Raw genomic sequence first — 26,593 nt, 5'->3', positions numbered from 1 at the left:
CAGTTTTTGTGTTTGATTGTGCTTTAATCAGTGTGTCTCTGTGCATGCCCTCCATGACTAGCACGCACATAGATTTTGTATTCGTGTTTGTGTGTGTGTGTGTGTGTGTAAATTGTCGTGGAAATGCTGTGGGCCTGACAGAGCTGTCAAAATGTCGTTGTCGGCGACCGGAGAATTCCAAACAATTTCACTGCTAATGTTGAGAAACATGTTGGCGATCCCCGCCGAGACTGAAAACCACCGAATATATAAATAATAAACACACACACACACACCTTAACAAAACGGCTGACAGTAATGTGTGTGTTTGAGCAATCGGCCCCTGTACCAACAGCATAAATATTTGATGTGATCCTGTGTCGAGAGGGAGGAAGTGAGAGAACAAGGGAGGAGGGCGTGAGGTGGAAACTTGGAGGTAAAGGAGAGAGGCAGAGAAAAGAAACGGGGGAAGGAGGAGAAGATGAAGAAGAAGCAGGAAAAGAGGCACAAACCAAAGGAGGAAAGAGGATGTAGGAATAAACACAAGGTGATAAAGAAGATGTTAAGACAAAAAAAAGGACAGATGGTCTCCAACAGGAACTGGGATTCTATGAACCAAAAGTTTTTCCTAATTCTTTTTTCATAAGCACCATATCTGTGCAGCAAAATGACCATTCAGGCACCTGAGATGATCAGAGAGGCTGGTCTTTCAGTAGCCGGTCGGCAAGAAAAAGAGGCAGTCGTTCATTGCTTAGAGGGACACAGATCACTTTCCCGATATCATGTCCCTTATGAATGTGCGTCAGGGACAGTTCTGTCCTCGTCAGAGAATCCAGACACATTGGAGGTTTACACATGTTAAAATGCTGGGAAACATTTTAGTTTCATCTCAAACTGCATCTGTTTTGTGCTTTTCCCTTTCACTCTGCCCTTATCAGTCAGAGCCTCTCTCTCGTTTTACTTTTCAATTTTGGCCACATGTTTTATCAGCATAACGAGATGCGTATGTCTCCCGTCGCCACAGGACAAAACAATATTATAATAAAACAAGAAACAATAACAGGAATCGGTACATGTAGGAAACATCGTATGAATAGCAGGAACAAGAAAATTGAATTACAACAATAATAATTCAACGCAATAATTGTTTTCGCTCTGTGTTTTTCAGTCTGCAGGAGTTTGAGGCTGAGTACCAGGAGCTTTGGGATTGGCTGATGGACATGGATGCCATGGTGACGGACAGTCACCAGCTGACAATGTCAGAGGAGCAGAGACATCACCTGTTCAAGGTAAATGCTTGTTCACTAAAGGAAATATCAAATGTATATGTAGTTTATACGTCATAACAATCATACATAACTGGAATCAGTCAAATAGTTAGTAAGAAGCAGCTGGACACCTGATGCTGCCGCTCTGTGGACCATGTGGCTCATGAGAGGATGTTTGACACCAAAGGATAAACCACATTTGCTATGTTACTGTCCTATGGTTTATGGCAGCTTTACAGCATATTGATGCTCCTAGAAAGTGACAACTTGAAAACATTTTCTCACCGTATTGGTACATTCCAGCTTCTGTCCGTACAGCCCACCCTGCGTGTGCGTGTACAAGTTTGTGTGAAGGAAAGTGCTTGTGGTGCTTTTTACTTTGACATCGGACAAATCACAGTCTGATGTTAAGAATCGTATTTGAACTGCACAGCAAAGACTCTTCTCTGCCACCCCTGCCCCCATCCTGCAGCCTGGAGCGCTTGGCTGGAGCACTCAGGACTGCACCCCCCACCCCCCATATCAACTCTCCTGTACTCCTCCCCCCACCTCATCGTGCCATTTTTCTAGCCAAACACACACACTTCATCTTCACCAAGGAGAATGGGATTACAAGGCATAGCCTTCCCATAACCATATGATAGGGGAGTGTGTGTGTGTGTGATGACTTCACTGCAGCCAAAAGAGTCCGACAGAGCAGGAGCATGTGTTATGTTCAGGGTTCGGAGTCATCCTCACAAACACACACGCACAGGTCTTCCTATGTTTGTGAGGGAGCTCACTGAAACGTTCCATTCTCTAGCCCTACACAAGTCCAACCAAGTTCTAATCCTATGATCATTTCACAACAGTGTTACATATAATACTTGTCCTCACATTTGCGACACACAAACATACGATGGAAAAGGCAGAATTCATCACTGCACCGTACAGCTTAAATGAAATCTGGATACTTGTGGTATTTTAATACAATTGCACAGATCTGATCTGATTAACTCCTAAACTCCTTAACTAAACATATTTAACATGATAAGTGTATGTAACTACAAGACTAATAATGAAGGCAAAGCAACATTTAAATCAGCTGGATTTCAGACGTAATGCTAATGATACTAAAATGTCCTGTTAGCATATTGGGATTTGTCCCTGTTTGTCACTGTTTTCAACAGCATATTTCAGCATATATTTCACTTTGGACTCACGGACCAGTCAAATGAGCCAAAAGCTCTATGGCTGTATGTGGACAGATTAAGAGAAACACAGCCAAGTAAAGGACCACCCCCACCCCCCTTTACACCTTTTTGGGATTGGTTTGACTCTGTTTGTGTTACTTTTTGTTTTGGCTCTATTTTAGTTTTAGGTTGTAGTTCATCATTTTCTAGTTGTTTGGCATCTTTTTGTGGTTGTGTTGCATCTGCGTATGGTCGTTTTATTTCTTGTTACTAAGCTCTTTCAGTAAACCATTTACTAGAATACTAGAATAAAATGAATTCGCTGGGGAAAGGAAAGGAAAAAACTACAAATACTACAACCACAATTCCAAACGTAAACAAAATCACAATGCAATGATTTGCAAATCTCATCAACCCATATTTTATTCAAAATACATAAACAACATAAACAACATATCAGATGTTGAAACTGACACTTTTTACCATTTCAGGGAAATTATTAGCCTATTTTGAATTTGATGGCAGCAACAAACCTCAAAAAAGTCTGAACAGGGGCAACAAAAGGTGGAAAAGTAATTTCTGCAAATACAAGAACAAACAGAGGAGCATTTGACAACTATTTATCACTGGATATAAAAGCAGCATTTCAGAGACACAGAGCCTCTGGAATGTAAAGATGGACAGAGGTTCACCAATCTGTGGAAAACTGCGCCAATAAATTGTGGCACAAGGAGAAGGACTGTCCAGCTTGTTATCAGCAGACAGTTCAGAAGCCTGCATCTCTGATAATGTGGGGGTGGGTTAGTGCCTATGCTGTGGGCAGCATACACATCTGGAAAAAAGCTGAAAGGTAGGTAGAAGTTTCAGAGGAACATATGCTCCCATCCAGACAAAGTCTCTTTAAGGGGAGGTCTTTCATATTTCAGCAAGACTTTGCTAAACCACACACTGCATCCATCACAACAGCAGGGCTTCACAGGAGAAGAGTCCTGGTGCTGAACTGGCCTGTCTGCAGTCCAGACCTTTCACCAATAAAAAACATTTGGCTCATCATTAAACAAAAAATCAGACCAAAATGGGACAAATTCCTCTCCTAAGCTCCAGCAACTGGTCTCCTCACTTCCCAGACAGTTGTTAAAAGAAGGGAAGCTACACAATGGTCAACATCAACCCTGTTCCAACAACGTTTTTGAGATGTGTTGCTGCCAACAAATTCAAAATGAGCTCGTATAAGTTTCAACATCTGATATGTTGTTTATGTTCAATTGTGAATAAAATATGAGTTGATGAGATTTGCAGATCATTGCCTTCTGTTTTTATGTACATGTACACATGCTCCCAACCATTCTGGAATTGGGGTTGTATTAAACCTTTAAAAGCTGAAATGTATGCATTGGTCCTCACACACTAATATGTAAACTGTCACACTGCTCACACATGTTGGTTTTAGGAATTAAACTGCTGACTGCTCAGTCTTTCTTTACCCAGAAGGCAGTGCTGCGAAGCATCACATACATACTTGTGTTGTTTTCCACTCCTTTCTCTCTGCGTCTTTTCTTCCAAACTTTTCTGTGTGTGTGTGTGTGTGTGTGTGTGTTCAGACATGATTTATTTAGCGACCGATGAGACTCACCTGCCCTGCGAATTATTGATAAGTGTAAAGATGAACCTAATTTCTCCATAGGAGTCTCACTTAAATATTCATCTCGGTATGAATATTCATGGCAGCGATGATGCGTGCATGAATTTTAGATGACTCCTGAATCACTGGGCATTCTCTCTTTCTATCACTCGCTTTTTTTTTTCCTTTTTTTTTTTGATGTGTCAACTCTCCTGTTAAAATATTGATGGAGCTCAGCAGCGTCTCCTCACCCGGGCCAAGGTCGCTTTTTTCTACTGTTTCTCTCTCTCTGCACCACTGAGACTTGCACAGACAGGCTACGCTGCTGTAAGCTGTGAGCTGCTCATACATGGCTCTTTTTTTTTTTTTTTTCATCTCAAATATCACTCAGTTTTGCCTTTTTGGATCTGATTCTTCATTTCCATAATGGATACGTACTCAAAGCAAACACCTTCTATACCTGTGCATGTTCCCAGTACATTTACACATATGTTTAACAGTTTGCATGTCGTTTAGTGAAATGTAGTTTTTCTGACCCAATATTTAGAAAGTATAGGGTCATCAAGAAATAAATAAAGGTGTGTATTCTGTGCCATGACAGCATTTAGCACTGGCTTCTTTGACAGAAAGCCAGAGGTAAAGTATCTGATCACAAGAATTCAGCATCGCCAAGACTGAGCTTCCAACTTGAAATTTGATTGATAATCTGTCATTTGTGGCTCTTCTACTAAAGACTTTCCTGGTACTGTGACCTGATCTAATCTCTGTGAAGGCAGACTAGTGAATGTTAGGGTTAGGGGTGTGTAGCTGTGTGTGTATCAGTAACACAGACCTGCAATCCGTCCTCCTTCGTGGACATGAAAATGTTTCATTGTGAATGATACAGTTTGACCTTCTGTTGAGTTTTATTACATTATACTGATATGTTTCTATTACTGAGCCCAGCAAATATATCAGTGAGGCTAAATACTATCAAGCTGTATGATCCAGTGCAAATGAACAGCACCATGAAATCACGCATTAAAACACATTTGTATACATAGAAATGTAACTACCACACGTGATTTCACAATAACAAAATGTGTAAAAGTGGGATTGTACGATTTTAAGACCAAACAACAGTGTTTTCTACACTTACTGGTGATTCTGCAGTGGGTTGGAGCCAGCTGACAGCCAGCTGCCTTAAAGCTTAAGTTGAGGAAGAAACTAGCTGCAGCCTGGTACTAATGAGAAATGTGAATTCTGAAACAAATCTGACAAACGTCAGTCTCTGATAATCTGGACATTATGAGAAGCAATATGATACTGTGCTTCAAAGGAAATCTGGCCTGAACTTTGTCCACGTGCACCCACTCTTCCAGCGTTTTCAAACTTCCCTTTGCTGCATGTTGTATTCTTTTCTTCGGGGTCTTCTAGCCCGGTACAATGCAGGTCGACACCACTGCGGCTCAAAAGTTCTTCTGAACAAACACTAATAATAGTAAATCTCTAATAATAAATCGCCTGTAAAACACCCTGAAAAACCAGCATGCAGACTACTACCTGTTACAACCAGACGTTGCGTGCAGTGGTCCCGTCCTTTGTCCTGCGGAGGCCTCATGTATGACAGCGAGCAGGGGTGTGGCCTCGGGAATGTAAGAGTGCAATGCATTGTGGGTGTTGCAGGATTTATAGCCTTCTGAGTGACAGGGCATAATGCACCTTTTTCCTCAGATTTCTCCTCCTGATTTTGAATGTAACCACACAAACAGATTATCTATGAAATTACTAGTTTTCCAGCAGTGAAATTTCACTTTACATATGTCCTGAAAAGTTTACCTAAATTCTGCAGATTCTGCTTTTGTGAAAATTTCTTCCTCTTAAAGAACATTGTAGGTTTGAAGTGTCATGTGTAGTCATTGGAGCAGGACTTGGGTCCATGCTGGGATATTTCACCGCTGCAGAAAAGCTCCAAACTCTTTTTTTCCCCCAGTGTTTCTTTTGCCTCCACAGAGCACAGAACCTCGCTGTGCTCCACTAAAATGCTGGGGGGACTCGACCCTGTAACCATAGTAACACAAGGTTCTTTTCTGAGGTGTTTGTGTGTCTGTGTGGGGTGTGCAGCTGAGAAAGAGAGAGAAGGGAGAGGGCATATGTGTGTTAGTGTGTAGATGTGTGCGCCCCGGAAAAGCAACGCTGGGCTGACAGTTGTTTCTGCAGGCCGGCTTGGCAGGCTCAGCCTCTACTGTTTATTGTGATGCTAGATGGAGGCACTTACCAACCGTTGAAAGGAGGGAGGAAGGAGGAGAGTGTTTTGATACAGATATTCATGTGTGTATGCCTGGTCTGACAAGTTCCTGTAAACACAAGTGAATCTGGACCAACGTCTTTCTGGAAAAGATTTAATAATTCAGAAAAGCAGAATAGATTCATGAGCTCTTGTTTTATTTTTCTAAACAGTATTTGGTGTAGTTCCTGATAAAAAAAGCTTGAGATACCTTCTTGTTTCAATAGCAAGTGACAATGAATGAATGGTACATGCTCTGCACTTATATAGCGCTTCTCTACCTATTGGTGCTTTATACTGCTTCTTATTCACCCATTCACACACACACACACACACACACACACACACACCGATGGGGGAGCTGCTATGCAGCTGGCCAACACTCACCGGGAGCAACTAAGTTTGGGTTCAGTGTCTTGCTCAGGGACACTTCGACATGTGACCGGAGGAGCCGGGGATTGAACCAACAACTGCGAGATTGGTGGACGACCGCTCTGGTTCAATGTGTCACAGTTGCAGTTGCAGTTTCTTTTTGAAAAATGCTATGCAACAAAATTGTTCTCAGTACCATATTCATTTTTTCCCGTTCTAAATATACACAGTTTTGGTTAAGGGACTGACGACTGATTAAACTGGGGGCAGCAGTTAGGAAAGGCCGGTCCAGGCAACGCTGGTCTGGAACGACTGGACATTCAGGAAATTCTCGCTTGTTCTTTTGCCAAAATATCTACGGCACCAACAGAGAACTTTGACATGTTAACACAACAAGGTTCAAGGTAACTTTATTATCCCTGAGGGGAAATTTGTTTTACAGCGAGCAGCGCAAATGACATCAAACACATCCACACATGAACATAACAATATATAAGTATTTCATTGTCATTGAGCAAACTTATAGGAATAATGACCCTTTACACCAGTTAGTTCTATGATCCCCTGAAGGTTATATGATCAATTTTTCCCTTAGGACATGCGTCAAATAAGTCAAGATTGATTGGGTTCTTCAGGGAGCTGACCTTTCATTCATGGCTATACCAGCTGTTTTTAAGCACACTTTCACAATATCCTGTTTTTTCTGATTAACAGATAATAGGCCAGGCCAGCAGATAAAAGGAAATTCTTGTTTAATAAAACAAAACTATAACATTTGTGTCGACTGCAAAACTGCAAAGCTTCTGCTAAAAATACATAGGCTGATGTACTTTCTTATACACAGCATCACCCTGGGGCTCAAAGGGCAGTTTACTGTCAACCACAGTGCCCAGATACTTGTACTGCTGTACCAGTTCAACAGGCTTGTTGTGCCGCACAACAGGAGAGATGGTTTTCATAAAATCAATGCACATCTCTTTTGTTTTTGCCACATTAATTCCTAAGAAAAGGAACATTTACACCACTCAATAAAATCTCGAACCACAGGACCCTGATCAGAGTCGAGAAGACACTGACAGAATCAGCAGCAGTTAAAACATGCATTTAAAAGCAGCGGAGAAGTAGCCTCCCAAGGGACTTGGGCCCCTCAAGATGTTTAAGAACAAAATCTAGGCATCAGTATAGTGTCTTCCACACCCTGACATGACCTATAGGCAAACTGGAGTGGTCCCATCTTATCCTTAACGGTCTCTAATTTTTCAAAAGATTTCATAACCAGTGAAGTAAGTTCATTCATTGACTTTGGGGTTTTGTTTTGAGGCACAGGAACAATTGCTGCATCCTTCCAAAGTCAAGGAACCTTGTGCAGCTGAAATGATCATTTAAAAATAAAACAAAAGCCAGCTGAGCAGCACAGTTTTTAAGAACATGCCCTCCAATGCCATCGGGGACAGGACTTTTCCTTTCTTTTCTGGTTCAGAAAAGATTCAAGACCATGGGCTTATTGATGTGCCCATCATTTTGTAAAGGATCAGGATCAATGGTAGTAAAAACTGACAACTCCTCACTAAAACCATGAATATTAAAATGATTCGAAAAACATTAAACACTGACTTCAACAATTTTCCAACTAGCTTTCTATGCCTTTAACTTAGGGTGTAAATGTACATTAATGCTTTTAAACTTCCCTCTGACTTCCATGTATTTAAATATTTCTCTGCTTCTAGCTGAAAGACTCCTCCAGATGACATCACCCAGAGGAGTTTTTGAACATTAGGAGTTCATATGATGTCATCTACGCGAACTCTGGAAAAGCAGGTTGACCATGATTATAAACTTCATAGTATGAGCAACAAGATGACGCAATCTGAACTGAAGGTTCCTCCAAAGGCTGTCATGTGGAGTTCAGCTAAAATTACAGAGATATTTTAATATAGGGAAGTCAAAGGGAAGTTTAATGGCATTTATTTGCGTGTACTACTCAAACTGGAACTGAAAGAAGCAAGCTCAAAATCAGTGGAGGTGTCCTTTAAGTTCATTAGAAAGCTCCATGTTCGCATTCCCCTCATGTTTTTCACACCCTGGCATGCTGGGCGTGAACTTCTGGACCTCAACAAGTTCACAACTTTGTCTTTATATGTGAACTTGGCACGTTTCAGCTCCTTGTTGACCTGTTTTGAGAGCTCTTTGTGCAGCATCACATCACCCTGATAAAAACTAATGTTCCTCTGGTGGATTTGTGTTTTTAAAGTTTTGGAAAACCCAGAGTTAATTAGAATAAATGGATACAGATTTCCTGGGAATAATCATTTTCCTAACCAAAGGAGATACAGGCAGACACTGTTTCTGTCAGTTTGTGTCCCAGTCAGAAGAAAACAGTCCTGGAGACACTAAGTGGCCTCCCTAGTCCAACCTGGAACTATCGTTCTCCTGGCTTATCCCTCTTCAGGAGCAGTTTATAAGAGGGATTCGTGCAACAAAAGACAGAGAAAAGCATCAAATCATGGATTTAAAGGTGAGGACAAGGTGGACTATAGAGCCTACAGAGGGAAATAAAGGTAAAATACCTTTATAGTGTAGAACTGCCTCCGTTGGCAGAGACGGGCGTTAAGCGTGTGCTGTGGAAAGTGTTCCAGTTTCAATAGCAAGTCTTAAACCACAGCGAGATTATTTTAAATAGGTTTAATATTTATGACCGGTCTCGGTGACCAATGACATCACAACTAAGGCAGCCGTGCAGTGATCTTACCTGCAGCTTCATTTTCCTCTGTGTCGTCCTTTCTTTTACAGCCGCAGCTGCTTTTTTTGTTGTTTTTTTTTACCCACAAATTGTTCAGTTAAATAGTCAAAGTTCCTGGTTGCTGCCATATTTGTTTTAGCACAAGAACACGCAAGAATTCCCGTTCTCGCGAGATTTAAAATGTAGAAGCACAAGTCGTTCCCGACCAGTCCTCAAGTGTGTTTGCCCTAGTTTTCTTAGTCAGGTGTGAGCTTCTTCCAGACTGTCAGAGACTAGAAATCCATGACAGTTGGTGGAAACAGTCTTTACGTGTGAACTGTCCCGTCTTTGACAGTCCTTGCTAGTTTTCAGGTGTGTCCCCAGGCTGTCCCCAGCCTAAACGCTAGAGTCTTTTCACAGCACACACTCAGGGATTGTCAGACGGGCACTGACCAGGAACAGCTAGGTCCCACCAGTGGTCACCACCATATCACATTGATAATCAGCTTTACAGTCATTAAATTTGTGTTGACACCGAGGAAATACAATATATATTTACATGTACAACACTACACACACGGTGTCCTTGATTTTACTCTTAAAACCCCAACAAAAAAGTCATGTATACGTGTAAAATGCCCCCTAACTCCACCATGCATTGTCCGTCTGACTCAGCCCTGCACGGAATCCATTTCAGTCTCAAGTGAATCTGACAAATCAGCCTTTATTTTGAAGGAGCAGTCCTCCATTGGACTGTTGTTCAGTAGTCATGAGGGCTTTTCAGCCAGTGAACACTGTTGAATAATGTCCTCTGTGACTGGAAGAGTGTTCCCAAAAAAATCCCATGATGGTATATCAGCTCTAAATATTCTATCGTTTCATTTTATTAACATCTCACTGAATCCGTACACATAAATACACCTTTCAGCATCAGCTTCATTACAGTTTGTTTCCTCACATTTTTACACGAGAGGAAAAACAGAATCGCCACAGTGTTCAGATTAGTAAAGGTTCACTTAACACACACACACACACACACACTCTTTAGACAAATCAAAAATTTTGTTGAAGATTTCATTTGAAAAGATTTCACTGCATTAAGTCATCACAGACGGCTGTCCCTCCTCCCTCTCTCCCTGCTTCTCACCCACTTTCTCTCACTCTCCCTGTGGCAAGTTCCAGTGCAGTCCAACTAATTACAGTGGCTATCAGGAGTGTGTGTGTGTGTGTGTGTGTGCATCCCTGCTGCTAAATTCTCATTTCAAATAGCCCATGGTGCTCTGATGGAATGCTGGGCTTCACACACACACACACACACACACACCTGCTCATTAACTGGGTTCCAAAACCAATCAGTGTGGGTGCGACAGAGGAGCTCTGTCTGAAGCCACACACGTGCGTGTGCGCACACACACAAAACCAAAGTGTGTCTTCTGTGGTTGTCTGTTTATCTCTGTTCCAAACCAGAAGGAAAGACACTGAACTGATTAACACACACAAACTGGTGCACAGACAGAACACAATGCAGCTTTATTTATCCAGATAACGTTTTTAAATTCAGCCTCACTCGCCTCAGAGTTGTAAATGTACGAGTGGAGCAAAAGCAGCTTTGGTCAAGATGACTGCTCCATTTACCTGCACACAGCATTCTGTTATTCTTAGTAAACAGACATAAATTAGACAATGTATGAAAGTAATAACGTAAAAATGTGAAACTATAATGAAATAAATGTGGATCATAAGGCCACGACTGCTGTAGTGACTCTTAAAGGCTTTGATATATGTTTTAACCTGGGAACTGTTTTTGTTCTATCTCGGAGAAACGTGGTTTGTCTTTCTGCTGCTGTGCAGATGGAGGATTCATTTACATATAAAGCCAATTCGAGGCAGAGCAGCACAGCCATTGTTCAACTTTACATTTACGTTTGCATTCACATGTCGTCATTTAGCAGACGCTTTTATCCAAAGCGACTTCCAAGTGAGGAACAAGGCAAAAATCTAAGTCAAGGAGAAAAAAGTGGTTCTGTTTCCTGAGAAGCTGCTGAGCAAGCAGAGTTTGGTAGCTTGTTTCTGAAAGACATGAGAACATGACCGGATCTCTTCCATTTACAAAACAGAGTATGTGCTGTTTGGTGACTCAGCTACAGCTTTGACCGGGGTCTTAACCCCATCACTCCTCATCTGAAGACGGCGGACTTGAGAGTTTATAAGTAGATCAACTCAGTTGTGAATTCGAGCTTTCTCTCGAATCATTCTTCTCTTTTAATGATTATGAATTAGCAGTTCCAGGCTTGTCTGGTGTAATGCAGTGTACTCCGGTGTCGATCAATCACCTTCTCTCATCTTCACTCGGTTCAAAATGCTACCAAACATCTCTTGATTGACAAGTAGAAGAAATTGCAACCATAAAACTCATTTCCAACCATGAAACTTCATTTCTGTTCTTAAGGCTTTAAATACACCTTGTGGTTTGATTGTAATTTTCTAATCTGAAACTACTGGAATGAATAAATAAATACTCAATAAATGGTTAGATCATGGTCAGGAATTAAACATCTCGGACTTGTGGTAGGACACAACGTCAACGCAGACCTTGGACTATAGATGGATACAATGTAAAAGAAAACCAAACTTTAGGTGTTTGAAAGAAATCACTGGTGCTGTGGCAGATCCTGGTCTGTTGGATGGAAACACACACAGGGGATGTGGAAAGAATCAAAATACAGTAGATTCAATGTCTGTTTCTGTCCTTGGTGTGTGTCTTAAACCCTGAGGGCAACCGTGAGAGTACACAACACAACAAGAGGCACACACACACACACACACACACACACACACACACACACACACACAGATTCAGGGTTATTCTTTATTCCTGTAGAGAAGTGTAGTGTATCCAAACAAACAGCTTAAATCCTCTGTCCTCTAAGCTCTTTCTCTTTCTGTTTTTCTTTATTTTCTTCACTTAATCTTTGTCATAACCACTGTTTCACCTTCTCTTTAGTTTGTGTTGAATGGAGCCATGTACATTTTGAAATAGATGATAAAAAAACAAGATTAAAAAAAGGTGGCAAAAAAAAATGTGCACAATTACTGTCACTTCTACAATTACTGTACGACCAGGATAGACTATAGTGTAAAGGTCAAAGGTCAGAGCTCATGTAAACCTGCTGCAGTATCTTGGGGAGAAACATCAATTTTAAAGCAAAAAAAAATTGGTATATTATCATTTCAAATAACAGCCGTCAAAAATTACAATTTGAATTTAGACACTATAATGAAACGTTTCTCGAGGACAAAGGAGAAGAATGAAGAAAATGCTGAAAAACTGTGACCTGCAGTGAATTTTTGGTTTGGAAATACACCTCGTCTCCATCCCCAGAGAAAGAGAAGAATGTTAGAAGAAGACTTAACCAGAGAGGGGGAGAGAGATGGAGGGGGGGGGGGGGGGGGGGGGGCTGAAAGAGGGAGGCAGAGAGAGAGAATCTTTAATTAGAGACAGATGACTTTGCCACGCCTCAGAAGGCTGGAATTACACTGCAGGCTATGAGGCGAGGCTAATTTCACATGTAATTGTTGCTGCAATCCTCGCTGTGCTGCTAACGCTCCCAGTCTCCCTCCATCCCGAGAACGAGAGAGAGAGAGCAGGAAGGAGGGAAGAGAGGCGCAGGAAGAAAAGGATAAATGATTGGAAGAAAGAAGAAAAGTAATTTGTTGCTGCAAACGTCGGTGTGCCGACACCTTCAGCTTTCTGACTGTATGAAGGAGAAAAGAAGAAATAAAAGGCAGGGATGGAAAAATGGGAGAGAAAATCAAAGAAAACATTGAGAGGAAAAGATGTAGGGATGCATGGAGAAGTGAAAGTTAAACCTAAGGAAGTGAAGAATTGATATCAGGAATGAAAAAGGCAAAGAAGAAATAAATCTGAAACCAGGTAGAAGTAGTTGGATGTAAGGAAATGAACGTGATAGCAGTCAGGAGTGTGAGTGGGAGGGAAAGGATGGCACCCACAGGGAGAGGCACCGGGGTCAGGTGTAAGTCAGGTGTGCTGAACCCTGATGTGGAAATAGTGCATCTACAGACACACTAGAATGAAAGGACAGAAACAAAGGTGGAAGCAAAAGGCAACACAAGAACGAAAGAACAAAGGGAAAATAAATGTGACAAAAGATAAAAAATCCTTCTGCGTCTTCAGTGTAGAAACGTCTGTACATTTAAAGTGAGACAGGAAAAAAGAAGGAGAGAGGGAAAAAATCTGTCTTAAACCATTAAAAAAACAGCAAAAATCTCTCCTTATCCCACAAAAGAAACTTCCTGCAGCTCAGGAAAATCTCTCCCACACACACACACACAGAGCTCTGTCTTTCTTTGTAGACTGATATTCCCTTTTCTTCTCTCCAGAGACCTGCAGAACTCTGCAGCTGTCTCAGTGTGTGTCCGCTGTGTGTACAGTACACCTGTGGGTGTGTGTTTCTGTGTGTGTGTCTGACAGGATGCATTGAGTCAAACACTTCCAGGGTCAAACATCCTGATGTTGCGTTTTGTCGTTTGCTGCTGCTTGTTATACGAGCTGGGAGCTGAACTCCTCTGAGACTGTGTGTGTGTGTGTGTGTGTTTTCTCACGTATCATGTTTTCAGTCTCAGTTTTTATCGGATTTCAACTTTGTTGTCACATTTTGTCTGTTGTTGGTTAGAACTAGTTTGTGGGAAAAGTCCTATTTCTTTTTCCTTCGGACTTTTACAATCCGTAAACAAAAAGACTACAACGCTGCACATTTAGCACCAAACCACACAACTGATCTTAGAGAAGTTCCCAGATTAATGGTGCCTGCGTTTGAAGGGATCCACACGTGGAGGAAATGATGATGTGTTAAACAAAAACATGCAAAAGTCCCAGAGTGGCAGATTGCATCCATTTTTCCAGCTTCAGATGCAGTTTACAGTTTGTATCAAATACAAGATGTAACAGTAGCACAGGGGCAATTTACACCACAGGGAAGATTACGGTGGAGGCAAAGCACACAAATACTCTTACTTTCAGTACGAAGAGTACAATAGCTTACATGAAGCACAAAAGTAAAAGTACTCATTGTCCTATTTCCCATCCCAGAATATAGTATCATTGGAATAAATATTGATGCAGCTGGTAACAATCTCTGAAAAGTAACTGGTTATTTAATACAGTGGACTGGAGTAAAGTTACAGTAAATCTAGTGAAATCCAAGTAGCCGAAAGCAAACACTCTCATGAAGTTGACATACTATGATTTGCATACATACATACAGTAGTTACGGAATTTATGTAAATGTTCTTAGTTACTTTCCATTTGTCCGAACAGGTTTTTCATTGAGTAAAGTGAGACATGAAGTACAACTTTAAGCTATTTTTTTCCCTTTTTTCCCTTTTACCTGAGATCTGGGATGAAGAAATTATCAAGAAATGTTAACGCTCGGTTCAGACAGGGCCTCCAACTTCTCAGACCCCTGAGCCTGAGAAATAAATACCATTTGTGATGTAATTTCATAATTATGTACAGTGCGTTGTGCATTTACTTGTTCTTAAGTGTTTGTGTGTGCAAATATATGGTGTGTTCTTGTGCTTTTTTATCCTTTTGTGTGTGTTTTTATCCTCTAAAAGTACACACCCACGCACAAAACATGTCATATCTTAAGTATCTTTTAGTGAGTGTGTGTGTGTGTGTGTGTGTACTGTCAACCTTGTTGTGTTTTCTTTCTCACCTGTGTGTGTGTGTTTGGATTCATGTGTATCTCTGCGTCCTTACGTGTATTTCAGTGTTTGTGTTCACATTTTTAGACCCCTGTGTGTCTGTGTGTTCACTGTTCTTCTCATCTCATCTGTGTGTGTGTGTGTGTGTGTGTGTGTGTGTGTGTGTGTGGATTATGTGTCCTGTGGGAGGCTGTTGCCTGTGCGTTTGTTCTGTCAGTCTTGATAAAGTCGGGGATATATCTGCTTTAGAACAAAGAGACACGACTCAGCAGCATCTCGCCAACTTTCCCTCTCTCTCTCTCTCCTTCTCTCTCTCCATCTCTCTCTCTCGCTGTAACTCATCTCTCTTGAGACTCGCTCAGCTTCCCAGGAACACCGCCTGACTGAAACATGACGCTAACACACACACACACAAACGAGCAGGAATCTCATACAGAAATAAAAGTAGTTTGACGTCGAGCATCGAGCCAATGTCAGGCCAAGGTTGGCTGTAAACATGTTTGGAGAGTTTCCCTCTGAAACAACAAGCCATCACTGAAACAGTCAGAAACAGGAGAATTCAAACCAGTCTGACATTTATTTCTAAGGGTTTCTACTGATTGTGATTAGGTTTAGATTTTAGTTTTGGCACAAAGTAATAATTTTCCTTTCTTATAAGCCAAACCAAATCTATGAGGGGGCTTGTTTTAAGTTGGCTGTATGACTGAAAGAAGCCATTAAGGTTCTTAATTCTAAATTTACCTACATTCAAATAAAAATGAACAGCTGCCACAAAGTATCTAAACGCTGTTTAAAGCGATGAGAATATAGATCATTCCTTGTAAGTTGTGACTATTTTACCATCATCAGCGTTTGGATACTTTGTGGATACGTTTTTTGGGGGAATGTAATAACTTTTCCATGAACTCAACGGGGGTATGTTGATGCTTAACCCACAGGAAAACAGATCAAGAAAATGGTCTCAACCAAAATATGGGATTTTGGTTAAGTTCCGGGAGGGATGATAGTGTGTTATCACTGTGGTCATTTATCCGTATTGCTAAACTTTATTTACCCACAACGTCCTCAACATTAAACACTACACACAGATTTATCACAACCTCTTGTTAGCCAGTCCTGAATAATAAAATCAATCAATTATAATAAAAAAATGTACTGTACAACCTTAAAATATACTAAAAATAACTTAACACACTGTGACATTAAAACCTCCTAACAAAGACCCTGATAGATGATGCACAGAAGATCCTGCAGTGACGCGTGAAATTTGCCCAAGGAAACCAGTGACTGGTTCTAGTTCATTTTGCAGAAACACCAACCTAGATATGCAAATGTGCTGCTAGTAGCCAGATAATAGCTTTGTAGATAAAGTCGTGCCGATGGTAAAGTCTGTCTGGTTTGTCCACCGTTAACTGTAGTAGACATCATCACCTTTCTGTATTAGAATGCTCTACTGCAGTCATTTGTTGGATTCACATTGGCCTGTTGTGCTTATACATATTTGAAGTTTTTGTACCATTACCATCTAAAGCTGAACAAAGCGCAAAAAAGCGACAAACTTCATTGATGGTTCACAAAATCAAAATAGGAGAAAATATAAACTCAAATTGTGAACTTTGTAAGACTGCAGATGTCAGAGAAACACTCAGCACACACTGCGGTTGTGTTTTTACCTGCAAACAGATTTTATTTCCTGTGACGGTTTGTTTAAGTGAGTGTCATGAGAATTATTTTCAATGCCACCTCAAGGGGAAAACACCTGCCTTGTTTTTAAGTGTGTGTGTGAGAGAGACAGAGAGAAAATACGAGGACACACAAACTATTGGGAATATGTTGCGTGTGTGCATGTGTAGGTGTGTGGGTGGGTGGGTAGGTGGTTGGGGGTCTTCATTCATCACCCGGCTCTCCGTTTGACCTTGGCACCTTCTTCATTAGAATAAAGATTGTCTGTCGTTTAGGCTACATGGTCGGTTTGCTGAACACACACACACACACTGAGCCGTGCTATTACATTTCTGTCATTGTAGTGGAATATGGAGAGAAGAGAGGAGTGTGGAGGGAAAAGGAGGAGGAGGAGGAGGGGAAGAGGAAGGTAGGAGAATGGACAATCAAATGTGAGAGTGGTGATTATGACATGACATCCAGGGAAGTAGAACTAGAAACCAGAGCTCTGCTGTCAGTTCCCATAGAGTTGCTTGGATTCTTCTCAACTCCTGTGCACATTCACGTGCAGATAGTTTCCATCGTGTCTTTCTGCTGTTTCCCAACTGATTCATTATGACATGTAGTTTTAATAAGTTTCCTACCTCGTTACGCCCCCCACCCCCCTCTCATATTACCCACCCATTACCCAAAGTATACGCTTTTATGAACCCTTTGTCATCCTGGTTGCAATAATGAACATGAAGTTAAGTTTGTGTAATGGTCGTGGTTTGGTTAGGATAATGCTGCACTAACACAAAAAGAAGGAACTTGGGCAGGTTCATAGGGGACTTCAAAATGCTGGACCCTTATATAGCTGCTGCACTGTTGCTGCTACTGAAGTAGCCCAGATCTGCTAAATTGAGCTATAATTGTGTTATCTATGTTGTGTTTATGTAATATACATACATATGGAGGTGGGTGTAAGCGAAACACCTTCACCACCTCAGGTGACCATCACAGCAACAATGACTTAATGACTCCCAGCGTTGCTTGGCCTCCCTCTCTAGCCAGTGAGTGGCCTTACGTATGAAAGGGGAATAACCATGACCTGTCATCATTACAGACCAATCAATAACTAGCTGTTCATGATGACTTTGTTCCCCTTTTGTAAACTAAAACATGTCGACAGATATCAGAGTTTATAGTTGGCTTGTAATAGTGTGCAACATTATTACGTTATCAGTTCGCCCATTCGATTCTTGAGAACACAATAATAACATTTTATCAACTGTTATATTAATCAGTCTTTTTAATCACTAATGTTTGTTTTTCAGAAGTAAAAATTGTGTAAAGACAGACCAGGCATTGATGTCTGCACACACCAACACATGCTCTCACTCAGTATAAAGACTTTCTTTGTTTAGGTGCAGCTTCCTGTGGGGTCAGTAACACACACACACACACACGAACGTGTTGCTATTGCTACAGTATACACTGTAGAAGCCCTGAGAGGCAAGTGAAGAATAAAAAAATCTTTTGATCTTTCTTCTAAGTCTCATTAAACATTTCTTTCTCTCTCATATGTTTATGACCCTCACAAATGATTTCACCTCTTTCAAAACTCAGTCAAGAAAAATCACAGATTTCTAAATGAAACAAAATGGAAATATTTATTTTCACTTGCTTTACAAGTAGGAAAACAATCACCTTTTTAACAAATTTAAGAAATATTCAATTTCATAAGTGAAAAAACAAAATTGCTCTCATTTAACAAATGGAAAATGAAGCTAATTTGGAAAAAGGATCTTTGAAACTTTTCTTACAGACGGACAAAAAACAAAGTTTGTTTCCATGTTTTCTTAGGTCCTAAATAGATCAGACTGAAAGAACTGAATACCAGACTGCTTCCGTATTACACCCATACAATAGAAATAATTCGTGAAATAATCAATGTCCCTAAACCAGATTGAAAACCAATCTTGACCCGTTGCCTTGTCCTGACAAATTGCTAGTCCTCAGATATAGCTGCATGCAGGGTAACACAGACAAAAAGAAATGAATTGACAAAGGTCTTTGTGAGATTCATTGCTTTTAACAGACTTTCTACAATAAGTCAAATAATCCAACACATGCTTTGTTTTACTCTGATTGACATGAGGAGAATATGTTCTTTCTTAAACAACTGGGTTTGGATGCTTTGTTTTCTTTGTTGTTTCCGGAATCACTCTCTCTTTGTGTGTGTGTGTGTGTGTGTGTGCGTGTGTGTTTTGGTACTAGTGTGCATTTTCTCCTTTTTCTGCTCACATTGTTTGTTTTGTACTGTTTTTCTGAGAGAGAATTCCCAGGGTTATTAAAGGGTCAAAGGTCACCTTGCATCGTCGCTAGTAGCGGCATCCCACAGCCTTAATGACTCACCCTCTTTAATGCCACCACTCACACACTCACTCTCTCACACACACACACACACACATAAACACACAGACTCACTCTTCCTCTTCTTCCCTTTATCTGAATTTGTAGAACCAACAATATTTATATTTAATACAAATAAAACAGCAACAATAATTCATGTTGTTGATGCCAGTTGATGTTGTTCTGGTTATGAATTTAATTAATTTGGATTTTGTTATAGTTTCTTCTAATAAAGAACAGATGCAAAAAAACATAATAGGACTATTAGCATAAAGCCATGTTTGCAGCCCCCAGAGACTGTAGCATTTATATTTCACAAAAGACAGAATAAAATTGTGGAGAACAAGACTAACAGTGCTTTGGCTGCCCTTACAATCTTCTCATTATTGGAAATAAAAGGATGGTGCTAGAGGAAAGCTCTCAGACCTATTGGAATCAATAGGCTTCATCCTCTGGGGAATAGGGGTGCAGTCAGTACATTTCTTCAAATCTGCTAATTAAATGATGACACGTGTTTGAGGTGTAATGTTAGTCTCTTTATAGGGCTAGAGATCAAACATTGGGGGCAGAGAAATTAGACTCTGAGGCTCATTTTAAGTCATTGTCAACTCTATTGAGATTTGGGGATTTCTCACTCAGTCCCAGATGCTGTGTTTAGGACACTGAACTTCTCACAGGCAGGTTACACCCAGGTTTATGGTACCACACCCATGACCTACCTGGCTTTTTGACTATCAGGACTAAATCTGCAGGTGTGGATTTAACCAAGCTCTGTTTTTGTTCTTTCTTTATTGTTTTGTAGGATCTGTGTTTTCTTCCTGCTTGGTAAAATGCTACCTTGAATTTGGTTATTTGCATTATATTAAGGCTTTGCAGTTTCACTGGATGTGACACAGAGCGTGCACAAAGCTCAGAAAGCTCCGGAAGCACAAAGTCTTTTTAAAAAATAGAAATAGAAGATAAAAGATAGAAATACTCAAGTAAAAGACTTTTTTTTTTCCTTATCATTTATCCTGTAAGTTCAGTGGCACCAAAGCCGATGATGATCTGCATGTTGATTTGGAACATTTTTAGACCTTTGACCTTCCTGGCGCAACCCTCCCCAATTTTGCCGGGCTTGGCCACTGCCACCATCACGAGTATGAGGCAAATACTAGCCTAAAAAAACACTATCTAAGTTGGTGCTGTTTAGTCTAGTCTAGTCCAGATGTGTTTCACATTCTCATAAATAAGGTTTTGAAGTCTAAAATATTCAGGTCTAGTTTAATAGTTTGTCTAGTTTAAGTTCAATTTATACAGAAGTTGAAGTTCATTTAATTTCATTTGTTCACTACTTGAACATTCAGTTAGTAGCAATAACAAAGCAAAGGTTGGAGGCTGCAGACCGGAAAAATTAATTTCAAACAGCTACATCAACACAATCACAGTAGTTATCAGGGATCCGATAAACAGGCTAAATTCCTGAAAACACAGACTACTATCATGTGAATAAAGTCCATACTGCAAAGGTAGTAAGTAACAGGCAAATCAGGAAATCCATAAATAAATACTTTGTTTTCTTCTTTTTGCTCTTTTGATGGACATTTATTAGTATGTGCATTCAACAGACTGTTAGAAAGTGGTTGTGTACTAGTGACCTCCCAGCTACACACACACAAACTCACATGTGACTCACTGTGAGGCTGAATGGCGAGCTGTCTTTACCGCCAAGTCAAATCGCTCATTCATCTGGTTTCCATGGTGACAATTAAAACGTGGTGCCGAGCCTTTTGTGGCTGACTCGTTTGGAGAGAGACAAAGTCTCTTTGCATCTTTTTGTCCAAATAGAAGGGTTTTAATTTGGTGAAAGAGAAACTTTCAGAAGCTCTCAGCAACACAGAAAGCCACATAAACCCATTTTTACCAGAAGAAGAAAAATAGAATTTTAATCCGCTTATGATGTAAAAGAAAACAAGTCAAAGTTGAAATTATAAGATAGAAAAAGCCAAGATTGTGAGATAAGTCAAAAGTAATATAGTATAAAAAGCAGAACGTATGTTTTTAGATTCTGACATTCCAAGTCAAAATATTGATTTCGTATCCCAAGGCAACATTTGGAATTTTAATCTCTTAATTTGTATTTTTTTTTATTTTTTTTTGCTTTTTATTTTTGTCTTAATTTTATTTTATAATCTTATAATTAGATCTTATTAAGACAGAATTTTGACTATATCTCTTAATGTTTACAGTTTCTACAAATATTTATAAGTTTGACTCAATGAAACCTTGCACTCATTAATTGGAATTTGCCATTGTTAATATTTCTATCACATTTTATTTCTTGTTATATTACTGCCAAAATTAGGCTTTGACAGAAAGCCTAGTTTTATTTTAGGATGAGTCATCCTCCTCATTTTTGTAATATACCAATAAAAAGCTTGAAGAGTAGGAAAGTTTTCATACATATTTGAGAGATGTAAATATAGAAACCAAAATATATCTGTGTTCAGAACTAATGACATTTTGTTGTAACATTGAATGTAATAACTATAATTTGTAGGAGCTTGTTAAAGTGTTGAAAAACATAATATCTAAACATGTCATTGACTATGGGTTTGAAAAACAAATTAAAGCAGGATGTATAGTGATGATTATTGCAATTAATGTGAACCAGAGGCAGTTTGTGGGAGGACAAATGTGCCTGTGTGGCTGTGCTCTGCCACAGGTTTGTCTTTCTGCAGTCTTAATGCATTTCCTGGCACTTCTTTAAACCCAGCCATAACCTAAACCTGTGTCTAACCCGAGTCCTAACCCTCAGGCAGCACTCACATGTCGTCCCAGGTGTCCATACTGCCATAGAAAAACAGGTACACACACACAGGTTGGAGTGTCTGGCAGTATAAATGGGGTGTCTCAGAGCCACTTCCTGTTCTTTCAGTGCCGGCAGAACATTCATCTCAACCCGGAGACACTGACGCAAACACACACACACACACACAGATAAATACACACAGTAATGTAATTCAAGATTACAAAGTCCATTTTTTCCTTGTGTATCTCCTCCACACACTTTGTTGAAGCTGGAAAAAGGCAAAGCAGAGAGAATGAAGTTAAAGATATTGACTTGCTGGTGCAAATGCAGGAATGTAGGATGTTCAATTTCTTTCCAACGATGGAAGTATTTTTCACCAGGTGGTTAGATTTAAGACAAGCAGGGGCAGGTTCCGAGGGTTTCGGTGGCACTGGTCCCCAAGAAATCTGATTTCTCACTCCCGACCCCCCCTGGCCTGGGTGATAAGGTTGTAGGCACTTGGTTTGAGATTTTAACAGAGCTACTGTATCTTTAACACTAAATTAATGGTTGTGTTGTGTGTATCAGCGTAATGTTAGAGTATCAGCAAGAATGAAAGAAAAGATGTTCAAGACGGTGGTGAGACCAGAGATGTTGTTCGGCTTAAAGACAGTGGCACTGAAGAAAAGACAGGAGGCAGAGCTGGAGGTAGCAGAGCTTAAGATGTTGAGGTTCTCTTTGGGAGTGACGAGGATGGACAGGATCAGGCATGAGTACATCAGAGGGACAGATCATGTTAGATGTTTTGGAGATAAAGTCAGAGAGGACAGATTGAGGTGGTTTGGACATGTTCAGAGGAGAAACTGTGAATATATCGGTATAAGGATGCTGAGGTTGGAGCTGCCAGGCAGGAGGTCTAGAGGAAGAGCAAAGAGGAGATTTATGGATGTAGTGAGGGAGGACATGAAGTTAGTTGGTGCAGAGGACAGGGTTAGATGGAGGCACATAATTCGCTGTGGAGACCCCTGAAAGAGAACAGCCCAAAGGAAAAGAAGATTAGAAATAATTATATTCAAAATGTTTTTTTTTCTTTTTAAATTCACATTTTTCTAAATTTGTATCTATGACCGAATTAAACAAACTCTAAGGCAGCAGCTTCAAATACAGTCGGAACAATATCATATGTTACATACAATGTATCTATAAAAACAAATCAACGAGGACAAGATGGAAGTCAGCATAGAGAGGAAAAAGAGAGACGAGGGAAAGGAGAAGAGGCCACATAACCACAGAAACAAGAAGCAGGAGCCACTGAAGATGGAAAAGAAGAGAAATGAGGAGGAGGAGGAAGTTGCATCCTTATCGCTTCCCTCGAACTTGAGTTGCGGCGATGACAAAACCGTTCCGTTACGCAGCCTCCGACAAACTTCCTCTCATTTGGCGGATAAGATGAATCTGCGAGAAGAGAGATGGAAAAAAGCACGAATGTTCAATATGCATTAAATGTTTTTCATGTATGACTGCATTTTTGCTGACATTTCAGCTCCGTGCTCATTAATATGGAGACCAAATTAAACTTATGATTGCTTGTTGATTTTCTCCCCCTCTTCTCCTCTTCCCCTATCTTCCTCTATCGTCTGTTTTTTCAGGCGTTTCTCCGTCTTTGGAAACACTGGCTTGTGTTTTCTTATATCCCTTATGATATAATGTATAATGTTGAAAGTCTTTTCTTTGTATCACCTAGAAATACCTACATTTTTTTAAGTATCTACTAAATGTCAGTGTTTATCTTTGGTTTTTGAAATGTATCTAATTGTCCGTTTAACTGGTATTTAACTGCTGTAAACTGAGTTTTCAGTTGGATTATTGAAAATTAGATGTTTGATTCATAAAGTAGCACTTTTTTCTTTGATCGTTTTATCAACTAATTTGTAGAAGATTTGTTCTTGTCACCTGATGAAAGCAGGAAAAGAACGTGACAGACAAAAAGAAGGGAGGAAGGTGCTAATCTCCTTGGTAAATAGAGTTTAAAACAGTGGGCTGCTGTATTAACCTCATTTTCTATAACACAGTATATGAAGAGAGCAACAATTGCTTCCACTCACCACGTCTGTTTCCTCTGAAACAGCACGGTAAAGTTCAGTCATAGAAAAGGTTGGAATCATGTTTTCTTCAGTTTGAAGTACTTTCATGGAGTTGGATTGTTTTGTCACAGAAAGCAAAAGAAGTTCAGCTTCAGTTTCCTAAGGAAATCAAAACAAGGTGATTGGCCGTCACCAGGTTGTTGCCCCGTCCATGTGTGGCTACTCTTCTAGAGCTGAAGCTTTGTTCACATGTCAGGCTTTTAGCTTTTGTGTGACACGTTGGGCAGCGATGGGTGTTGGCAGCATGTTTGTCGAGGTTCAGCTCCCAGCATATGGCTTCCTCAGTGTTTGGAGTGTGGACGTGGTGTCTTCGAAGCAGCTTGTCCCCTCTCCTCCACTCCCTCCATCTATTTACTGTATTTTCCTCTTTAGCTTTCTCCCTCCCTTCACAATCTCTCTCGCTTTTCTCCTCTTTTTTCTCTTCCTTCTCTGCGTCTCTCGCTTTCTGTCCTCAGGCCTGTGCGTCTCTGTCCATCCTTGCATGGAGATTGACTGGAGGCATGAATACATCACAACTAGCCATCCATGCATCCCCACCCACCCTCTCTTCTCTCTTCTCCCCTCCACCCTCCTATTTCTCCAAGATCCCTCTCTCAGCACTTATCTCAAAGTTCGGATCTCATGCATTTTAATCGGCATGTCTATCTCCCCCCCCCAACACACACACACAGACAGACACAGACACACACACTTCTTTGACTTTGGATCAGTGACATCCTTCAAACAAACAACAACAACAAAACAACCCCCATCCTCCTCCCCCACTGGCTCCTTTTCCCCTTTTTAAATCAATATTTGCCATCAGCGAATAAATCGTATAATTTCCTGACTGTTAGATGAGTGCGACACCAACATATTTACCTTCCACTTGTCACTTTTTTTCTTTCTTTTTTTTTTTTTTTTTTTGCTGTCGATCTTTCACTTGCACAGCGTGGCTATTAGCTAAGTGAAGGGGATGGATGACCGTGAAGCGCAGAGCGATAGCATCTCCATCAGAATTGGCGACGCTGAAAAATGGCCGCCGCCTCTCTGATGACAGCACAGCAAAAACACACACACATGCATGCAAACGTGCTCACACACACACACTGAGTGAGACAAGAGACATTTAAATATTCAAATGGGGCCGGGCGGTAATGATAAACGACAAGGGAAAACTAGAATCAAGTAGCTATCGATGCAGAAAATGAAAAGAGGAGAAAAGAGAGGAGGAGGAGGAGGGAAATTAAGCAAAAAAGATGGAGGCATCGAAGGAGAGTTATGCTAACAACTTAGAATAGGGAAGAAAGAGAGGAGATAGATGGAGACTGATAGAGAAAAAGATGGATGAATTAAGCAAACACAAGAGGAGGGCTGAGGGAGTGTTACAGTAAATAAAATAAAGATGGAAAAGTGTTGAGCCACAAATTGAAAAGATAGAAGAAGCGCTGTAAGCGCACAGATAAGGACGAAAGGAGAAACCGCAACAAAAAATGGAGTAATTCACAAAATAAGCAAGAACAGGGGAGAGAATGACGAGGGGCTGAACTGCAAGGGAGGGGGGAAAAGTTTGTCAAAAAGGAGGGGATAAGGTAAGGATTACAAGAAAATTACCATAGGAAGGAGGCGAGAGGCAGGAAGGACAGATTTAAGAGTAACAAATGAAAGAAATTAACCAAAAATGATGAGTGCAGCATTAGAGAAGTACTGCAATTCAAGGAGCGGAGTAGAAATAGAGTGCAGGTAAAAGCAGCCAAGAACTAAAAATGAGGTTATAGAAACCGTTTGGATGTATTTCAAGGTCAAGGGGACAGAATTTCGCTCCTTTAAGCAAGTGAATCAAAAACACATAAAGACGGTGGTAACACAATAAAGTATATTAAAAACGGGAAACAAAATACTGCTGGTATATTTACACATGTAGTGTAGATGGTATGATATGGAATTAGAAGTGTTGATTAATGGCACTAAACCTGATTATTATTTTACGTGCACGTCTGTGCACACTCTTGTTCTAATCAGTTCATTCGTGAGTCCAGGTTGCTCATTTGTGTCAGATGTAAAGAAATGAAGTCGCATTGGTGAGAACAGTCAGATACAAAGTCACCGTGACCTCTGACCACCAAAATCTCATGAGGTAGATCAAGTAGATGTTTGTGCCAAATTTGAAGAAATCCCCTCAAAATCTACATTTAATCCAATTCCACTTTATTTATATAGCGCCAATTCACAACAAAGTCATCTCAATATGTCTTTATAGTCTTGACGCAATAAAGTCAAGACTATAAAGATGTATAGACAGAACCCAAATAATCCATCTTGAGCAAGTCCTAGGCACCAGTGGAGAGAATAAACTCCATCGGGCTGGTTGGTAGGACCAGAATCTGGACACTGGAAGACACACAGCTCCAAAGCCGGGGACACCTGCAGAAAGGGACAGAGAGAGGGGGACAGGGAAGGACAAAGACAACTACAGGGGAAAACACACAGAGTTAATGTCACACAGTGGGGGTGTATAAA

General features: G+C 40.5%; 1 protein-coding gene across 5 annotated transcripts in view; it reads left to right on the top strand.

Moving 5' to 3' along the window:
- akap6 (A kinase (PRKA) anchor protein 6) overlaps positions 1–26,593 on the top strand; it is a 184,307-nt gene that overhangs the window by 106,758 nt on the left and 50,956 nt on the right. For all 5 annotated transcript variants that reach the window (XM_067478824.1, XM_067478827.1, XM_067478823.1 and 2 more), the window contains one exon: positions 1,148–1,268. In XM_067478824.1, coding sequence (XP_067334925.1) covers positions 1,148–1,268 — 121 coding nt within the window. The remainder of the gene's footprint in view (positions 1–1,147; positions 1,269–26,593) is intronic.

Source organism: Channa argus, chromosome 16 (genome assembly GCF_033026475.1).
Source record: "Channa argus isolate prfri chromosome 16, Channa argus male v1.0, whole genome shotgun sequence".
In the NCBI taxonomy this organism is placed as follows: domain Eukaryota; kingdom Metazoa; phylum Chordata; class Actinopteri; order Anabantiformes; family Channidae; genus Channa; species Channa argus.
This window is presented reverse-complemented; position numbering and strand designations above follow the sequence as displayed.